Raw genomic sequence first — 18,490 nt, 5'->3', positions numbered from 1 at the left:
TTGACAAATTGATCTAAATTTTTTTGGCTTCTTTTTTCCCCCATTATGACTTCTTCTCTGCTGGGAGTGTTTGACATTATATTGACAATTACATAGTCATGTTGGGGTCTTTTTTTTAACGTAAATCTGCCCTAAGCAGAAAAGGGGTTTGGGGGTGGAACCTGCAAGACGTTTATGCAAAGTGAGCTTAGAAGAAAAATCCCTACAATAGTTGACCATGCTTTACAAACACTGAGGAAAAAAAAAGGGCAAATGTGTTTATTGGATAGTTCTGTTCAGGCAGAAATCACCTTTCCCATCTATTTTCAGTCAAAAAAATCTTGGAGGCGGTGACCTTCAGAATAAGCTAAATTCTGGGAATTAAGATAGATCCTGTCTGGAAACATTTACTGTTAGTGGTTCTTCGGAATTTGCCAGTTTACGTAAATAGCTCTGTGCAGTACTAGATACCATCAGCAGCCTCTCCTGCTCTCCTTAGGAAGTCCCAAATTGTGCTTATAGATGATGCTAATGTTTCTAGCCATTTTAATGAACTGTTTGCTGCATACTTATGAGTAACAGCAGATCCTGTCATGCCAGACGTTCTTTGTTGGTGTAAATCTTAGCTCCGTTAGGTATGTTCAGACCAGTATGATACGTTCCCATTAACAGTGCTAAGGTTAAGTGATGTTATAAAAATGGCAGAAATGCTGAACCTGTCTGCATGTTTGACATATGCATATATCCTTTATATGTATGCCCAAACTGTAGGATAAGCTGTAAGTTAGGAAAAAAACCCAAGCTGTTAAATCTGAGTATTTGATACAGGTTAAGGACTGGAGTGACATCCTCAAAGATTTCAGAAGTTACAGCTGCAAAATTTGAGGCTCTAATTAGATCTCTGGTCAGTTTATTCGCCAGGAACTAATGGGTTAAGAGGGAGCAAATGGAATGGTTTGTTGTTACTGTCAAAGTGTTAATCTGACATAGAAAAACAAAGTGGGGGGATTAGTTTTTTGTATTTCCGAAGTCTAACTCATGGTGCTTTTTTGCATTAAAGTGGCTGAAAAATGGGAGTTAAGGAATCCAACTGGTTTAGGTTGATGCATTTGATATCGTACTTGGGACAGGCAAGCAATGTATGATTTATGCGGTTGTGATTGCTTTAGTCACATGAGTAAGCCTATCACAATTTTTCAAAGCAATTTAACAGTATAGTAAGGCAAAGAAAGAGAAGATTTGAGCACCCGTCTTTTTAGGTGAAATGAATGGCAATTCCAGATGCGCAGTGCCTGATCTAGATGGAAATTTCCCAGTGATGCAGACTTCAGCTGAAAAGCGTTGATTTATTAAACCTGGGGTTCATAAATCCAGTGATGAAGGATAACTGAACTGCATGCGAACTACTCTGGCGTGGGGTCCCCAGCCTTTCCAGGCTTCTGGGCACGCGACATGGCGTACAGCTGGGAGCAGCCCAGTGTAAGCAGCAGTGAAGCAAAAAGATACAGGTCACAGGGAGCAGACATTTATTTCATTTCAAGAACACCACATGTTGGTATATCTGGAGAAGAAAAAAGTTTCAGAATGCACTTATTTGTTTAACTTACAGAAGTTTTATACCAAACTGGAACCACGTCAAATGTAAAAATACAATTTTCTCTTAGTTTTTCCTCTAAATGATAGTAGAATATCTCTGTGCCAAGACCTCTGTATTGAGAGAGGCCTGGTAGGTAGGTACCTTAGGTGATTTTGTAAACTTAAAATTACTTAGAATTTAAATATTTCCTTAAAAAAACCTGGCAGGATATCCTTTAACAGCAGAGGAGAGAAACAGGGACAGTCACATCTTGTGAGTTGATTGCATGGAGTCAGCAACCTGAAGAAGTGCTCGCAAGCGGGCAGTTTCCTTCTGTCTTCCTTCATTAAAGTGACAGCTCTTTTTCACAGACGATCTTAGTTTAAAATAAGTACATATTTTCAACAGGCGTGCTTTGAGTTGTGTGAGCCGCTTCCCCTGTTTGCATCCTTGTTGAGATTCTGTTGCATTTTGATTGAAACGGAAGATGTCATTGAAGCCTCCAGGTAGTACGGTTTAGCTTAATCCATATCTGGTTTAGTCTATTTGAAGATTTTAGCTATTTCTTCAGTTTATAGAGACAGTTACCTGTCTGTCTTAACCTCCTCGTCACTGAAAGGAGAGAAAGCTGTTGCAATAGACACAGTGAACAAGATGTGTGTTTGAAGTAGACGTGAACCAGAACGTATAGCTAGCATGTCTTAATATTTTTGGAGAGGCAGGTAGGTGTAATCATCTTTGTTCCTTTTCACCTGAAGTTTCTGGAGGATAAGAGGAAATGTTGAAAGAAAAAACAAAAAACTTTCCTGTGAAATATGCATCACATTTTGGACTTTGACAGAGGAAAGTCTTTTTTTCCTGCGGCATACAATAATGAGGCTGCCTCAGGATAATATAAGCCTCTCACATTGATGTCACGTTCAGATTTTTGCTGAGACATGCATATAGTTTCTTGAAGTGACCTGAAGATGTAAAATATTCCTATTGTCTCACAGGCTAATAGGTGCAATATTACTAGGTGCTAATATGATGCCATTTCAGTTTCTGTGCTAATTCTGTGGCATATGTTGGCCATTAGATGACAAAAGAAATCACATAGGTACATTCTTGCACCTGTGCATTTTACTGTTTTGCTGCAGTGATTTGTTCAGCAAGCTTGACTATCTAATAAGTTAGTTCATGCAAATGAATGCATCTGTCTTCATTCCTCTTTGCCATTAGTTCATTATGCATACATTAAACCTTAGGGAATAAGTACAGAGATTGATTAGAGAGTTACAGAGCACAGGTTAGCAGCTGAGAAATGCCTGAATTACTTTTTTTCCTCTTTTTTTTCCTGTTGGCAAACTTCTTGTACAGAAATACTAAATCCTTGTGGATTTTAAATACTTATTGACACCTAAAGTCGTCACTGTTCTTGTGATTTGGCAAATTTTAATATAAGCCCGTAGCTTATTTTGTAGTTCTTTAACCCTGCTTTTCCTGTGGCTTTAACTATATTTTTTCTTCATCCTAAATGTTGAGTGAGTTAATGGTTCCTTTGTCACAGGCTTCTTTTTTTTTTTTCCCCTACTCTAAACACCTAATAAAAAAATTCAGTGCATCCTATTTGTCAGGTGTTGCTGCATATTAAATTCACCCCTAAGCAATCCTTGTAACTTTAGTTTTATATAAAACTGAAGCATAGAAAAAGAATGAATCATTATCAGATCACTTTTAAAAACATCCATAGCTATCCATTCTTTCAGCCTATTTTTGAACTACCATCTCCCAGAAGTGGGGTTTTCTGGGATGTGGTTTTCCACAAAGGTAGAGAGTAAGCAAACCATAAAGGTATCAGTGATTACTGAGCAGAAAAGACAAAAGGTAAAATCTGTAGGAAGTGTTCACTCTCATTTTCCATTTTTTTCTTTGTTCATTCCTAATTTTTTCCAAGGATTGTCTAATCTTCCACACAGAGGCTTTGATAAACCCCGTTGTCATGCTGAATCTCCCTCAGTACTACCAAGTAGAAAGATGGGGTGTGTGTATCATTCAACTTTGTATGCTCAACAAAGAAAGAGGTGTATGACCCCTAAAAATGTAAATATCTGCTCCTTAATCCAAGTACTAGGAAAAGTCCTACTGGCGCATTCCTCCAAATTTCAGTCATCATAATATATATTTGAAAATTCACCATCCATTATTTGAATGCCTGCACAACAGTTTATCTAAAAAGGAGTGCACTGTTACTATATTCTTTTCTGTTCCTTACTGCTTCAATTTTGCCATGATATTAGCAATCTTGCCTCCACGTCCTAAAAAGGAAAACTGATGTTTTATATAACTAAAATGTTAAATTATGTAGCAACTGTAGACCATGACAGGCAGCTCAAAGTATGTTTAGTAAAAATAAATGACAGCTCAAATGGAGAAAAGGGATCTAATGGCAGTCTTGCTAAAACTTACCTGGTAGCCACAAGAAGTTGAAACATTGGAAGGAGCTGCAAAACATGTCTTAAATGGCAAAACCCTAAGCAATTCAGGCAGTTCTTAATCTAAAATGGACAGAAGATTAAGAGGTGATTCGATCAGAGGTTACAGTTCTGTATCTGCAGGGATACCTTGAATGTAATGGTGGTAGTTTAATGAGATCTTGGGATTGACGACTTGTCTACTCCCAATTCAGATATAAATTGCCTGCACATGTAGCAGATTTTCCATCACATGATGGTTTCAAAGCCACATTGGATAGCTTTCTAAAAGGTAATCTAGCTGCAGATATCAGTGTATCATGTTTCTCTGCTTGTGTCACTCAGGAGATCAGGGAAAGAATTGTCCTCAGTGGTTCCTTCCTGCCTTGAAATGCACAAGTGCAATCAATCCTGTAATCAATCCTGCCTGATCCGTTTTGGTAACTGTAGAAAGCAGAGAAACTGGAACAGTCAGGCCATGCTTTTGTGAATAGTATCACCTCAGTACAAATAAACACTAACTAGCAAGAGTTCTCTTGGTGCTAATTTCTTAATAAAGGAAATGGAGAGGAAGTTGGAAGTGAATCCATCAGAATTATGGGAAGAAATTTTACAACGCAAAATACCACATCAATGTCAAAGTTCTGGTGCTGTTCCGCACAGCAGGATTTCCACTAGCAAGGAAGGAGGATTACTGAAGCCTTCATCCAGTTCAGACAGAAATCCAGAGAAGACTAATGCTGTCATGGAGCTCTGTCCTTTCTTCATCCATAGTGTTTAATAATAGAGACATGCAGAGGTGTTCAGGGTAGCACTGCTGATGCACAAGCCATTCTTGAGTTTAAGACTTGGTTGCTTATAGCATGAAGCAAAATTTTCAAAAGCAGACACTTGTTTCATGTGGGAGATACAAATTTGAGATAACTATGGGTATAAGCTTCAGCTCAAAAGTATCTTCTACTATCCATTCCCCACCCAAGCCAAAAAATGCCATTGTGTGGAAGCAAAGAGGTTTGAGCTCTGGAAAGCCCTGTAATGTCTGTTAAAGAGGTTGTGAAGGTTGAGACCATCGAGTTATTCATATTTGTGCTTGTTTTGTCCTACACTCCAATGTCCTTGCTTCAGAAAGCTCCACCTTGACACTTTAGTGAGCTGCTTTGGACCCCGCACATTTTCAGGAATTTGACTGCCACCAGACTTAATGTGGAAGCAGAAAAATGCTTGAACTTATTGAAACCTAGCAAGTGTCTCAAGGTGGAACAGGTCCCTACCCAAAGATAAGAGAGCTGATCGTTGCAAATCTTCAAGCATGCAGGTAGTGATCAATCGATAGCGTAGATACTTTCCCAGAGAAAGCCATCAATGAAAACGCTTGAACTTCACAGCTAGCTCAAGGAATAAATGTGCTTTAACTAGACTACATCATTGAGCAAGTTTGTAGTTCACACTGCATCTTTATTCCAACCCTGTTGCAAGGGGGCACGTCAGGGATAAAAGTAACTTTTTTGTAGGTAATAATGCAAAAAAAAAGTTTCGTTGGTTGCGATTCCTCTAAATCTGCATCTTACAGTAATATATTAAAGTATTCATATTTGCTGAAGCCAGATGTTTTAATGTTTTATAATGTTATTAATAATTTTTCCTCTAATTGAATTTCTCTGTCAAGATTTGCTCGGGGATTATGAATAGTAATTCTATTAGTTTTGACACTTAAACTTGAAACATCTTACTTTCTAAATGCATTTTAATTAAAATATGTTGATTGTTCTTCAATATACTTACAAAAATTCAAGCTTGTAATTTGATTCTTTACCTATAATAGGGGATTATGAAAGGTGCATGTTTTCAATTTCCTTCTACACAGATGTTCTGCGTTGTATTACATTCCACCTTTATGGACATCTACACAAATTAAGAAAACAGGAAGCATATGAGCAAAAACTGACAGAAGGACACCTTAGAAATAAGAACTCCTCCAGAAATGGCATGGCAGTTTTAAACATTTCCTGGGTGGCTGTGATTTTGCTTTTCCACACCATTGGGCTCTCCCACACAGTCCAAAACAAGGTGGAATGGAAAAAAACTAATATTCATATGTCTCCTTACTAGTTGCATTAATTTTATTCCTCCATAAGCCTTGTCACCAGCCATCTCAAGAAAATGTAGAGAGGGAAGGGCTTGTTGTTGTTCTGACTGTGGCCTGTGTGGCAAGTGTTTTCTACCACTCCTGGCTGTAGGGGCGGATTCAGACACAAGCAGGATTTTGGCTCTTGAACGTGTGCCGTTGCTAGCCTGGCTGTGCCGCTGCCGGAGCAGCACTGGGACAGTTTGTTATAACTGCACTGCAGGCTGGGGACGGAGATGTTGGAAAGTAAAAATGGTTTAACTCTAGTCAGTGTAAAAAATGAAATGCAGTTCTCCAACAGCTGATTGTGGGTTTTTCTTTATCGCACCCACAAAGAGTGGGGTATTTTTGTAGAAAGGGTCGTACTCGTACCGTCCTGCTAAACGTGTCACTCTGGAAGTGTAATGACTCAAGTTACTGTGGTGTGTGTCGATAACTGTGTCATATATGAGGTGTTTCTTCCAATACTCTTCTGCTAAGAAGTTGATGAGATTCTTGTCATGAAGAATGAAGAGGCATTTTTTGTCTCTTACTGGCTTTCAGTTGGTGGTTATTTGATTTCAGGTTTGGGATATTTATATTAATTTCAATTCTTTTAGTTATAAACAGAGTTTCAAATGTAATGCTTATGTTTGATGCTAAATTGAAGACCACCCCTGTTGCATGCCTCAGTTTTGTTATAGAGCGAGTTGACTGCCAAAGTATCTGTTTCTGTGCCTTAGAATATGAAAAACATACCCAAAACCAAGTAGTGCAAGAACTAAGCTCTTTTTAGGTGGAAAAAACAATGAACCCAGATGTGAGCTGTGCTGCCGTGTCCTGCAAGCCTGGTGTTTTCAGTGAGTTAGGTGATCACATCCTGTATATCACGGCCTGTGGTTGATCATAAAATATCATTATTTGCTTTTCTATGTTATGCCTAGGCCAGGCAACAGTCAAGACTTTTTCCAGTTTATAAGCACTGGTGGAAGGTATTTGTGTTTTAGATGGTATTTCTGCAGTGGCAAAGTTATCTTGTAGATGCTCTTACAGCTGAAAAAAAAAAAAAAAAAAAAAGGATTGTCTAATGCCCTGTACACAACCAAAATAGCTGTTGGTATAAACTGAGTCTATTTTAAGTGGTTTTCTACAAGTGCTGGAGCCTTACGCATCTCCCTTGCTTTCCCTGAAAATAGCACAGCGTTTCACCTTTACAACATTTATCCAAGCCATCATTCATGCTAGCCTGGCTGCTGACCCAAGGCAACCTGCATCGGCGTTGTTTTAACTGTACAGTCCGCTGGTAACTGCGGTGTGCTGTGCCTCCTGGATGTGCTCCCATGCACCTCATGGTACCCGGGTGTCTTCTGCTGGGGGTCGCTGGGTTCTGAACTAGGACTGGTTTGGGGATTGTCCCTCCAAAGGCTGGAGGAGGCAGCACAAAATAGGTTAAGGTCAGCTTCAGTTTTCGGATTTTCTTCTCCAATGTGGTTTTGTTTGCTTGTTTTTAATACAGATTTAGGTGGTTTAGGAGTTAGTGACAGCCAGTCGTGAAAAGGGCAACAAGGAAGAGTATGTTCATCATCTCTTGACATCCCTCTTGTTGCACTCAGAGAAATACACCTACTCACGGGACTTGAGACATTGAGTAGATGTGATGTCCCCAGCGTAACAAACTGCTGTTTCTTAACAATTGACTTTACGTGATTTCTTATCAAGCCATGAGATGCCTACTGGAATGTAAAGCGAGATGTTTCCTCTGCAGAATTTCTGCTGACATACAGGGAAAATCCATACGAGGACAGCTATGACTGTATTTTCAACAGACTTACCAATTACTTACTTATTGATTATGTATGTCTTTTGGTAGGAAACGATCAGTGACAGCAAGTATTTTTTTACTTTTAGGTTAAGTTCCATTTATGCCCTGTCCTGGCTGCGCTGACCAAACTCATTCACTAGATGGAGGATACAAGCACTTAACCTGATCATGTAGATTCTAGGCATTTTCTTGGATTTGAAAATGAAATTTTCACAGAAGGATGAAACAGACACTCAATGTCTGGAATGAAGGCAAATGTTTTTCAGTCTTACTTTAACATGTAAATTAAGATATAAAATTGTAGAATATAGGAAATAGATGATAAAACTTTTGATTAAGAATTCTCTCAACTTTCGCGTGTTGTTCTGTGAAAAAAATCTCTTCTGTAGTCTAGTATTTAATTTTGGTTTTGAAGAAGTGACTATATTCCAGGTTCAGCAGTCTCATGAGTCAATTTATTTTCCATGCTTTTTATTCATTAAAACGTGTTATTTACACACATCAAAAGGTAGGAAACTACAAAAAGTCTGATCATGTATAAAATTCTAGAAGCTTTATCATGATACTGTTTTCCTTGACGAAAAATTAATTTCACATGGTATTTCTTGGATTTTACTTACCTGCAAGTTGTTCCATTTATTCATCTTCTTACAGTAAGATTTACCCAGTCTTGTATTTGAGCGCCTGCTTATCTTTTGAAGTTTTCTCGTGCTGTGCTGAATATCCCTGTAGTCTTCCAGGTCGCAGAGCCGATCCTAGTCTTGTTCCACCAGCTGACCTGCTGCAAGTCAGGCACACACAGTTACGGTATTGGAGCGGCAAACCGAAGAGAAGCATCCAGACAAGGAATTAAGAAAACAACAGCAGCGTAATGTTTTCTTTAGAGTTAGCTGCTATGTGTGCTCCGCCTTACAGAACTGGAGATCTCAGTGAAGCTCTTTGGAGCAGAACCTTTCTTTTCTATCTTATGTCTGGATGTGCGTACAGGTACGTGTGCGCATACAAGTAGGCAAGTTTGCGCTCCCCTTGCCGAACCCATCTCCAGTGTTCAGCAGGATTCCTGAGCCCCGTACTGGCGGTAGGTGGATGCCAGCGAAGCCGCAGGGTGACTGGTGCAGCACGGCCAGGCGTGTGCCCAGGATCGCCCCTGCAGCAGGAGGAGGCGATGGAAGTCCCGGGGCAGTCCCGAAACCCTCCCCGGGCAGAGGGAAGGCAGGGACCCAGCGTGAGCTGCGTTTCGCTGAGTGCTGCTGGAGTTGTTAATGGTGGGAGGGGAAGAAGTTCTCGAGTGCAATTTCTCCTGCTGAAGCGTAAAATGGTATTGATTTGGGCTTTTTATAGACTTGGAACCATCTTTTCTCTACACGGTTTCATTTTAGAATAATGCATTTGGTTCGTATCACAGAGCGGTACTGTAGAAGTGGTGTTCTGATATTTGATAGTTCATAAACTGTTATGGAGTAAGAAGATGTTTCTTATGCTCATGTTCTATATTCAGTTTACCACTAAGCAAAAGACTTGTAAATTCAATTCTTGGTTGATTCGTAAATTATAAGAAATCTGGAAATAACATCTTTGCCTTCCCTTCTGATTCTGGCTATGCTAATGTTATTAGCAGCTTGGGAGTACATGTAGCAAAGAACAGACCCCAGAGACTTCTAACTAATTAGGAATTTGCTGGTTGGCATAAGTAATGAATTATGAGTGAGGTGATACATGAAGTAGTTTGATTTTTAACCCAGAAAGAGTAGCATAGCTTTGTGTTAAGTCGAGAATAGCGACTGACCTTGCATTAGTTAGGGAATAGCGTGTACAGATGCGGTTGCTTGTTGGATTGGAGATGGAGTCCCAGGGTGGTTCTGATATTGGGCACTTCCAGTGGGATTAGTCTGTAATAATAATGCTGAAGCAATGCAGATGAGTAAACATGTAATGTATAGCATTATAAGAAAAGCAATCATGTGCGATTTAAGCAAGCAAAAATGAAAAAAGGAGAGACTGGGCTATCGAATGGGCCTGGTTCAGAGCGCTTCCAGGCATAACAGTCTCTTATAATCAAAACCAGCTTAGGTTTTAATTTCTTCCTGCTATGATTATGTACAACAAAAGCTACAAAATCTTTCAGAGGGGCAAACTTAATGAAACTGTTGCGTACTGCTAGATGAACTCATCTGTCAGTTAGCAATGAGCATTTTGCACCTCCACTCTCTTATAGCGTTCGTGCATCTTTCCCTCCTGCCTACCGAAGAAGAGTGTTTAGAGGTCCCTGTTCTGTTGGCATAAGTATACAGAAACTCGTCAGAATAATGGTGAGAAGGGACAAGCCTGGTCATTACTTTCCATGCCAGTAGTTGCAGGGAACTGTATAATCATTAGCTAGCTTAAAACACTGCATGGATCATCTGTTCCACATGTCACTTCAGGCAGCAGAACCTATATAAAAGATCAAAATGCATGGCAGTATTATGCTATGGCAAAAGATTAGGCATGTGCAGTGCATTGTTGATGTCCTTTATACGTGTTCTGGCAAAGTATTTGTTAGCAGAAAAAACCTTGGATGGTCCCGAGAACCAGATTGTACTATTGAGAAGTACAAAGGAAGGATTCAGTTTGGGAGGTGGGGAGAGAGGGGAATTTTCCTTTTAACTCCAGATCTCACATTCAAGAATCGAGTAAATCCTGAATCAAAAAGTGTGGCGCACCAGCCAAGCAGCTGAGGTTGCATCATGGGTGCAAACGCATAGTATTTTTGGTTGCAGTAAGCACCATGATGTAACTTTTGTAATGGTTATGAATACTTGCAGGTTCTTATAAAACTACAAGCAGCATTCTGGTCCCTAGTGTCTCCTACAGCTATGCAACGTGTCTACGTGCTCAGATGCAGGTAATCACATCTGTTCTTTCTGAACTGTCAAAGAGGCCAGATGTGAGCAAACATTGTGGAAGCTCAGTAGCTTCCAAATGATGCCAAACGATGGTTTGGTTTCAGCCAAGTTGGAGAGCACACCAGGTGGCTGTGCTACTGTCTGCTGCTGACTGAATAGAGACACGTTTTGAACAGTCCCATGGTCTCTTGTAATCTCTTTTTACAAATATACCTTCCACTTTTTAACAACCCGCGCTGCTGACCAAATACACTGCAGAATTTTGTCTTAGTAGAAGCTTCATAAGCATAGGAGAATTCTTGCCCAAACACTTAAGTCATGCTGTATAATGGTAAAAATGTGAATAACTGAAGTGAGGGCATTATCAGCCAGAATGGAAAGAAGAGCCTGTCAGCCACCTAGAAAGGAGCAGGAACATTGCATAGGATGATGCCATGTCTGCAAAAGACCTATTAGAAGTATTACCAAGGTTTGCATTGTACTCCACCAGGGCTGGAGGCTGTTCTGAATGTTTTTCCCTGCCTGCCACCATTACTTCTGTGTTGCTCACACTTGGTAGTTCTCATTCAGAGCAGTTGTTCTTCATCCTGAGGTCAAAATGTATTAGGTTATGTTCTCGGTCGTATGGAAATGACCAGAGAGATGGATGATCCTTCCACGATGTCATCATTTTCTGGGTGGATCTTTAGGAATTTGTGCGTTTTTCCAGAGTATCTTGACAGCTGGCAGTTTTAATAGGTCTTGTCTGACTGGGGACGTTGGATATGAGGTATCATTGCTTTCCAGTTGCAGCCCTGCTGGAACTGTGCATATGTAGATTGCCTTGTCCGGCCACATGCAGTAATGACATCTCTTTTCGAGACCCTGAGGCATTCCATTGCAGGTGACCTGCATTTGTTGAGGTCTGTGAGATTAGCCTGGCATTTTCCAAGAATGCTGAATGGGCAAACTGCAGGAGAGGGTGTCCTAGACAGCACGTGAAGGAAATTTTATATACAACTGTAACTACAAAAGCCCTTCACTTACTTTATACCTGTTCTGCAGAGTTTTCACAGCATTATAGTGGGGATTTGTTTGTGTAAGAATAAGGAATAAAACCGTTAAGATCTGATACGTTCAGTCTTCATCTGGATTCTTGTTATGTTCAATTGTTTTGATTAACACTGACCTCTACTAGTGGCCTCAAAGTGAGTCTGGATCTAAAATTTTCTAGTACCGTTATATTGTTGTGTCTTTTACCCTTCTATTTTGTTAATCAGTTGAAATACTTTATAAAACACAGGGTGCAGAGGGAGAAAGCAGAAAATGAGAAAAGATAGCTTTTTAAAAATGTGAAACAACTATCTTTAATTGTAAGTGTTGCCAGACTTTGTATTTATTGGTTCTGGATATTATACTAGCCCATTGGTGTAGTTTTTAATAACCTTTTACAGAACATATGTCTCAGATTTATCTATATGCAGAGCCTTGCAGACAGAACTTGTGAATTGTAACATAAAGAATCTCCAGATGTACACGTTATTTCTTATTAACATAGACGATGATTTTCTTGGGAAGTAGATGACATTTTAGAAAGGCAACATCTGTGTTATCACTTAAATTTTAATAATGCCAATAATTTTCTTTCAACAGAGGAATTCAAGGGCTCAACAATAGTTGAATTAATGAAAAAAGAAGGCACCACCCTAGGGCTTACAGTATCGGGTGGAATCGACAAGGATGGGAAACCAAGAGTATCTAACCTTCGTCAAGGAGGAATCGCTGCTAGGTAACCACATCTCAAGCCACAAAATGCATTATAAGATGTGATTGCTTCAGAAATACGTACCGCATCAGAAAGGTCACTAACAAATATGTGACTAGATACATTTATAATGGCAGCCCATCAGACCAGAGACGCTTAGAGAGAAATGGCAACAGCTGGTCCCCCTCTTCCCTCAAGGCTACTTTGACAAATAGTAGAAATACCAATGAGGTATTTGAAAGTCATCGTAAGACTAATTAAGTTTCTTCTAAATTATATACATTTTATTTCTCTATTTTTCTGCCCTTGAACAAAACATGAGAGAAAAAAGCATAAATTACTGAGGGGGGGCGGGGAAATGGAAAAGCTAATCATAGTACTACCGTAATTTAATTTTCTAAAAAAAACTATTCATCAGCTGGCTTTAAGATTAAAAAGAGTCTGAAGTCATAGCTACCTTGCTTACTACTACAGTGGAAACAAAAAAGCTGTTGCTCATAAGTGAAACAAGTCAAAAGGTAAAGGTAAAGCTAAATCATTCCAAGTAACTGAGCAGAACATTGGCTTTTGGGCTGTGGCCTATCTCCTGTAGCTGTGATGTTAGCTGAGAAGGCAACTATTGTCCAAAAAACGTAGTTTTGGACGCTTCCCAAAAAGACGGAGAAAGATAAGGACATGAAGATGACGATTTCCCGGATCCTGTGCCCAAACCAGTCAAATCATCCAACTCCTTTATTGTACAGCTGGTTTTGTACTTCAGAAATTAATAATGCAACAACGTTCCTCTTTTAATATTTAACAAGCTAGACTAGATTAAGGTCTTAAAGTGCCACTTTCTGTTTGAAAGATCAACTTGTTTTAATCTAGAGGAATGGAAGAAATATTTCTTACCATCACTAAATAGTAATTTAAAGGATTTAGTTTGGTCCAGCAGATCTGTCTTTAACAAAAGGAATATGTACATTTTCCTAGGAGTGACCAGCTGGATGTAGGGGACTACATCAAATCTGTGAATGGAATCAACCTGACCAAATTTCGCCACGATGAAATCATCAGCCTGCTCAAGAACGTTGGCGAGAGGGTTGTTTTAGAAGTGGAGTATGAGCTGCCTCCAGTCTGTAAGTAATAGCAGAGCAAACTGAAACCTATGCAGGATAGCAGACGTTGTCAGCAGTGAGATGGGCATGGTTGGTTATCTTCATTTTTGGTAGCGGTGGTTTTCTTATGATTTCTTCCTCTGACTTATCGCAGAGCGTGGAAGCAGTACAAAAGAACTAGCAGTACAAAGGGACGCTCTCAGACATGCTCAGGTGTTTTACGAGCATAAATCCCACCAATAACAGAGCAGAGTTGTCAACCTCCACTATTTTTTTGTTTCTTTGTTTACAATTTTGAATACTGGGAATTAGATTAGGTAGATTCCAGGGCAAGAGAATCCTTCTTGTTACAGTAAGATCTTCTGAGATGAGACCAATGAATATCTGTGAGTTCTGCCTCTGCCTTTGCCTTCTTTCTCTCCACTTGCAGCACCCTCCCGCTTTCCCAGGTAAACAACATACTCTGGGACTTTTCCAGTCTTTTCTGGCATCACTTTTGGGCAACATCTCATTTCTAGAGCAGCAGACCCCGTGGGGTAGGCCATGGGAATATATAAACCTGCAAGAATTGCGTGACTGAAACAGTTGAGCAGCATTGTCTTCAAAATACAAGTTTATCCTGACGCTGAAGTCACAGAGCGCTACAGAATGTTTTCCTTGCCCCTCCTTTGCTCTTTCTTTTTGTGCTTATGTCTGTGTGTCTGTAGGAGGAAATCAGTGGGAATTGAGGCTATCGGGTATGCAGGGAAAGCTAGAGAAACGGTGAGTTGGAAACGTTGGGACCTGAAGTGAAGGAGTGAATGGCAGGTGGCTGTCTGGCACCAAGGGGGTTGCACCTTTGAAAGAGTCTGTGCCTCTTCATGCTGCTCACTGGAGGGGAGAAGATGTAGTTTCCTGGTGTTTGGCCAGAAAAATCTGCAGAGCCAACTGGGAAACTCTTGTCTCCTTAGATAAAGACTGTCCTCACAATAGAAGCCAAAAAAATCCATCACTTTTTTTGGTGCTCAGAAGCAGATGAACTCCCCACTGCTTTCTAGCAGCTGGAGAGTTAGTCTAATTACATATTTGGTTGTTTTTATGACCTCCTGACAACCACCTTAATACGTTTTGAATGTTCTCTGTTGATTAGTATTCACTTGTGGTAAGGGAACTTCATGTTGAAAAACACAGTATTTGACTTAATGAAGTCAGCTGAGTTCAGAATTGTTTTGTTGGAGATGTAATTCTTTTATGAGCATTATTTGTTCTGCACTTGATCAAGTGGGCTTCCTTCCATTTCACCCGCTTTTGGCATATGTGCCACTCTTGTCCACTAAAACAGGATTTTGACGTGCTAAATTACAGTAGCAGTAGTAACTTTTTCTTTAAGTCCTTGGAATTTCTGACCTCTTTATACAAGCATAGCTAATAAAGTTGGAGATAATTAGCAGTCTAGCTGTTCCCATTAACTTCTAGTGAACAAGCTAGACACAGTGCCTTCATTATACGCAGAAGTTTTCCAGTAGGACACATGGTAAAGTCCTGGCACCTCTTTCTCTGCCCCATACATAATGAAATTCTGCTGTTGTTCTCATGGTTGCCCCCTCAGAGGAAGGACTGCCATGGTTTCAGAGTGGGGAAATGTCAGTACTTTAATAATGATGGATTAAATCTGGCTGAGCACTAGTAATCCCACTCTCCCTAGTGCTTCCTTCCTTGTCTAGCGGTGTTCACAGCAGGAGCATCCAGCTGCTATTTTCAGCACGAGCCGCCTCAACATTTTAAACTGGAACGTGAGCCATGCCAGCCTCGCATCTGCCTTTTGTTGTTGCTAAAGGTTAAGGACTGCTTTCCCCTCCCAGGCTGAGGCTGGCGTGGAAGGACAGCCACCTGAACGGTGGTTGCCCAAGTGAAGGGACGCTGCGTGCCATTCCTTGCTCCTGAACTACAGTTTTTCTGTCCCCAGTGGAGGTTGCAGGCCACACCAAGCAGATTAGGAAGCGTGGGTTCACGTTGAGCTACACACAGGGCTGCTGTCTGTTGGTAGGAGTGAAGGCAGGAGTTGTCTTCTCCTCCCCATAATTCGGTCCTTTTCGGTCAATAAAATGTTTCTAGCTGGAAGGGAAACAACGGCATGGACTTCAGTAACATGGTCCTGATCTTCAAGCTGTAGCAGGAATTACTGCAATACAGAGCAATGCTTTGGAGGGCCATCTTTCCCCTGTTTCCCTAAGGAAATGAGATTTATGTGATTTCACTGGGTGGTTCTTCTGGCTCCCTGCAGTCACTTTTTAAATAGGGATTGAAAGACTCCAACAAAAAACACATGACGGTACGTTTCATGGAAATAGACGCTTGAGCGAGTCCCCAGAGAGGGGAGGCAGCCCGCAGAGAGGCAGGCAGGCAGCGCGGAGCGGGTACCGCTTCTTCCCGGGGCCGTCGGTGGCCGGCGGCACGTGCCTCCCCAGCGTCCATCGCCCCCGCCGGGTATCCGAACGGGGGACGGGGAAGCTCTGGTTATTGCAGGCAGGAGCATTAAAGGACATAAGTTTTCATTAGTTCTGCTGCTCACAGAACACGTGTTTTATAGAGGTTTATTCCTTAATCTTTACGCGTGTTGTGCTGCTTGCAGTATCTTACTGGAAGCTGGGAAGTGTGTGTGTGTGATTTTGCCCAGCGCCCTTTTCCCTTGGAAAAGGCAGTTCTTACACCCTGCCAAAATTTTTCCTGTAAAAGCTAATACTAAACTGGCCACTGGTCTCTTAACAGTGGTGGTTTCAAGTTCTGTAAAGTGGATTATCACACCCAAATGTGTTGGTCTGTGCATTAGGATTCTCGCCTCCTAACCCAGCTGTGCACCACTCCTCTCGTGCTTACAGAGAAAATACTGACTCGACTAGAAGTCACAGATTTATTTTTTTTAAACAGCAACGATGAGGGAGCATGTTACATTTTGAAAAAGGAAAGAAACAACAAATCCTTATGATACAAAATACTTTTTTCATCTTAATCTAGTAATCTGAGATTAGAGCTAGACCTAAAATATTGACTGTCTTGACTTGAAGCAATACAACTAAATGTTTTCATGGCTGAACAACCAAGTCCATAGGTAGCTTTAAGAATTTAATTTGTCATTTTTGTGTCTCACTGAATATTTCCATCTTCTCTAACTCTCTTCTGTAACTATAAGAAAAGCAAAATTAGACCACAATGTAAATAGTAAGGCTCAAATTCCTCATCTGTTACACGTATCTATGGGTCTTTTTCCAAACCGTTGGCAATCTGCAAAATATCTGGCTCAAAATCCTCTCAAAAAGAGGATGAGTTGTATTTAATTACAGGCCTTTAATCTGACTGTTCTGTAGTAGAGTCTTTCCAATTGTATGATCAGAAACACAATAGCAAGCTTAAATTGGAGAAGGCGCAAATCTGTGTGTATAATTAGAAAAATAATAATAATTAAGTTTTGGAATCTTTCTTTTATTTTTTTTCTTTTAGCTGTACAAGGATCAGGTCTCATCTTTAGAACAGTGGAAGTTACTTTACATAAAGAGGGGAACACTTTTGGATTTGTAATAAGAGGTGAGTTATTAAATTTGAACTGTCTGTATTTTTCAAATCAGCAAAAAAAGCATTAAGTTTTTATGGCACTAAGAAATAATTTCAAAATTTATGGCTTACACTTTGTAAAAATCTCTGTGATTTATGTATTACTTTTTCCATTCATTCATGTACTGCTTTTATGAACCGCTCTAATTTTTGTTTGTGGAAGAACAGTAATTAATGAACTATGCCAAGAACATGACAAAGTTCAGTTCACATAAAACTAGATTCTGCTACCACTGAAATCAGCAGGAAGATTTTAGTTCTTAAAAAAGATTCACATGTAGTATTTGGATAAATCAGGTATGAAATCTGATTAATCGTGCTGATAGTCTGAAGTGTACAACAAAAGTATCATCACTGACTGAGAGAACAGAAGAAAAGATGCAGCTGTTAAATAATATACCCCAATGGTGAATTATTAGTTTCTTCAGTGAAAACTTTTTTTTTTTTAATTTAATATATAAATTCCTTAGTGGCCACTCATTATTCTGAGTATACATGAAATACGGATTTATTTTTTTTTCTCTGTGCAGCAAACATTGCAGAACAGTAGATTTTCACACTGAGATCACATTTGCAGAGTAGAGGTTCTAAGAAAAGAATATACATTTATTAAGAATCAGTCTGTAGAAATATTTTATAAAGAATCATCTATACCATACAGTAGGTCAATTTTATTTAAGATAAAATTCAGTGGAGGTTCATATTAATGGCTTGGCCTGTTTTTGACCTTTTTAGCCCATCTGTAAGTATGCATGGTGCAAGATTTAGGCTCTTCTTTTGGAAATGAGCTTTCGTAGAAAGCATAGAATTTAGGTGTGCTTTCTCTCACTTTTCTCTTTCTAGGTGGAGCACACGATGACAGAAATAAATCTCGTCCTGTTGTAATAACATGTGTTAGACCTGGAGGGCCTGCTGACAGGTACAATTCATCCTTCTCTGGAGTACATGTGAAAGAGAAATAGAAATAGGTGAATTATTTGAGACAGAAATTAGGATTTGGAGTGAAGTAGATATATTCAAACCCATTCCTTTGAAATTCATGGTTTATATATTTAATTGTAATAATAATAACAGTAATAGGCAACCACAGAGGCTTGGCACATCGTGGTATGTGTGAACTTTAATTTAGTATGTTGCATGTTTCAAGACTTACCCATTAAACACTTTCAAAAATCAACCTAAAATAATTAGAACAAATGCCTGCAATAGGTCAGAGCACATTTTTGTGTAGCCTTGGGAGAA

The 18,490-nt window shown here is 39.8% G+C and overlaps 2 protein-coding genes across 16 annotated transcripts in view; both read left to right on the top strand.

Annotated features, from left to right (window-relative positions):
* Window positions 1-18,490, top strand: part of LLPH (LLP homolog, long-term synaptic facilitation factor) — a 556,390-nt gene that overhangs the window by 386,823 nt on the left and 151,077 nt on the right. The gene's annotated exons all lie outside the window — the stretch shown is intronic.
* Window positions 1-18,490, top strand: part of GRIP1 (glutamate receptor interacting protein 1) — a 335,051-nt gene that overhangs the window by 238,610 nt on the left and 77,951 nt on the right. For 14 of the 15 annotated variants that reach the window (XM_049792219.1, XM_049792224.1, XM_049792221.1 and 11 more), the window contains 4 exons: window positions 12,452-12,587; window positions 13,536-13,681; window positions 17,138-17,221; window positions 18,092-18,167. In XM_049792219.1, coding sequence (XP_049648176.1) covers window positions 12,452-12,587; window positions 13,536-13,681; window positions 17,138-17,221; window positions 18,092-18,167 — 442 coding nt within the window. The remainder of the gene's footprint in view (window positions 1-12,451; window positions 12,588-13,535; window positions 13,682-17,137; window positions 17,222-18,091; window positions 18,168-18,490) is intronic. The other variant, XM_049792222.1, reaches the window with a different exon arrangement.

The sequence above is a fragment of the Accipiter gentilis genome, chromosome 34 (genome assembly GCF_929443795.1).
Source record: "Accipiter gentilis chromosome 34, bAccGen1.1, whole genome shotgun sequence".
Lineage (NCBI taxonomy): Eukaryota > Metazoa > Chordata > Aves > Accipitriformes > Accipitridae > Astur > Astur gentilis.
The sequence above is the reverse complement of the archived record's forward strand: the minus strand, read 5'-3'. Positions and strand labels throughout refer to the sequence as shown.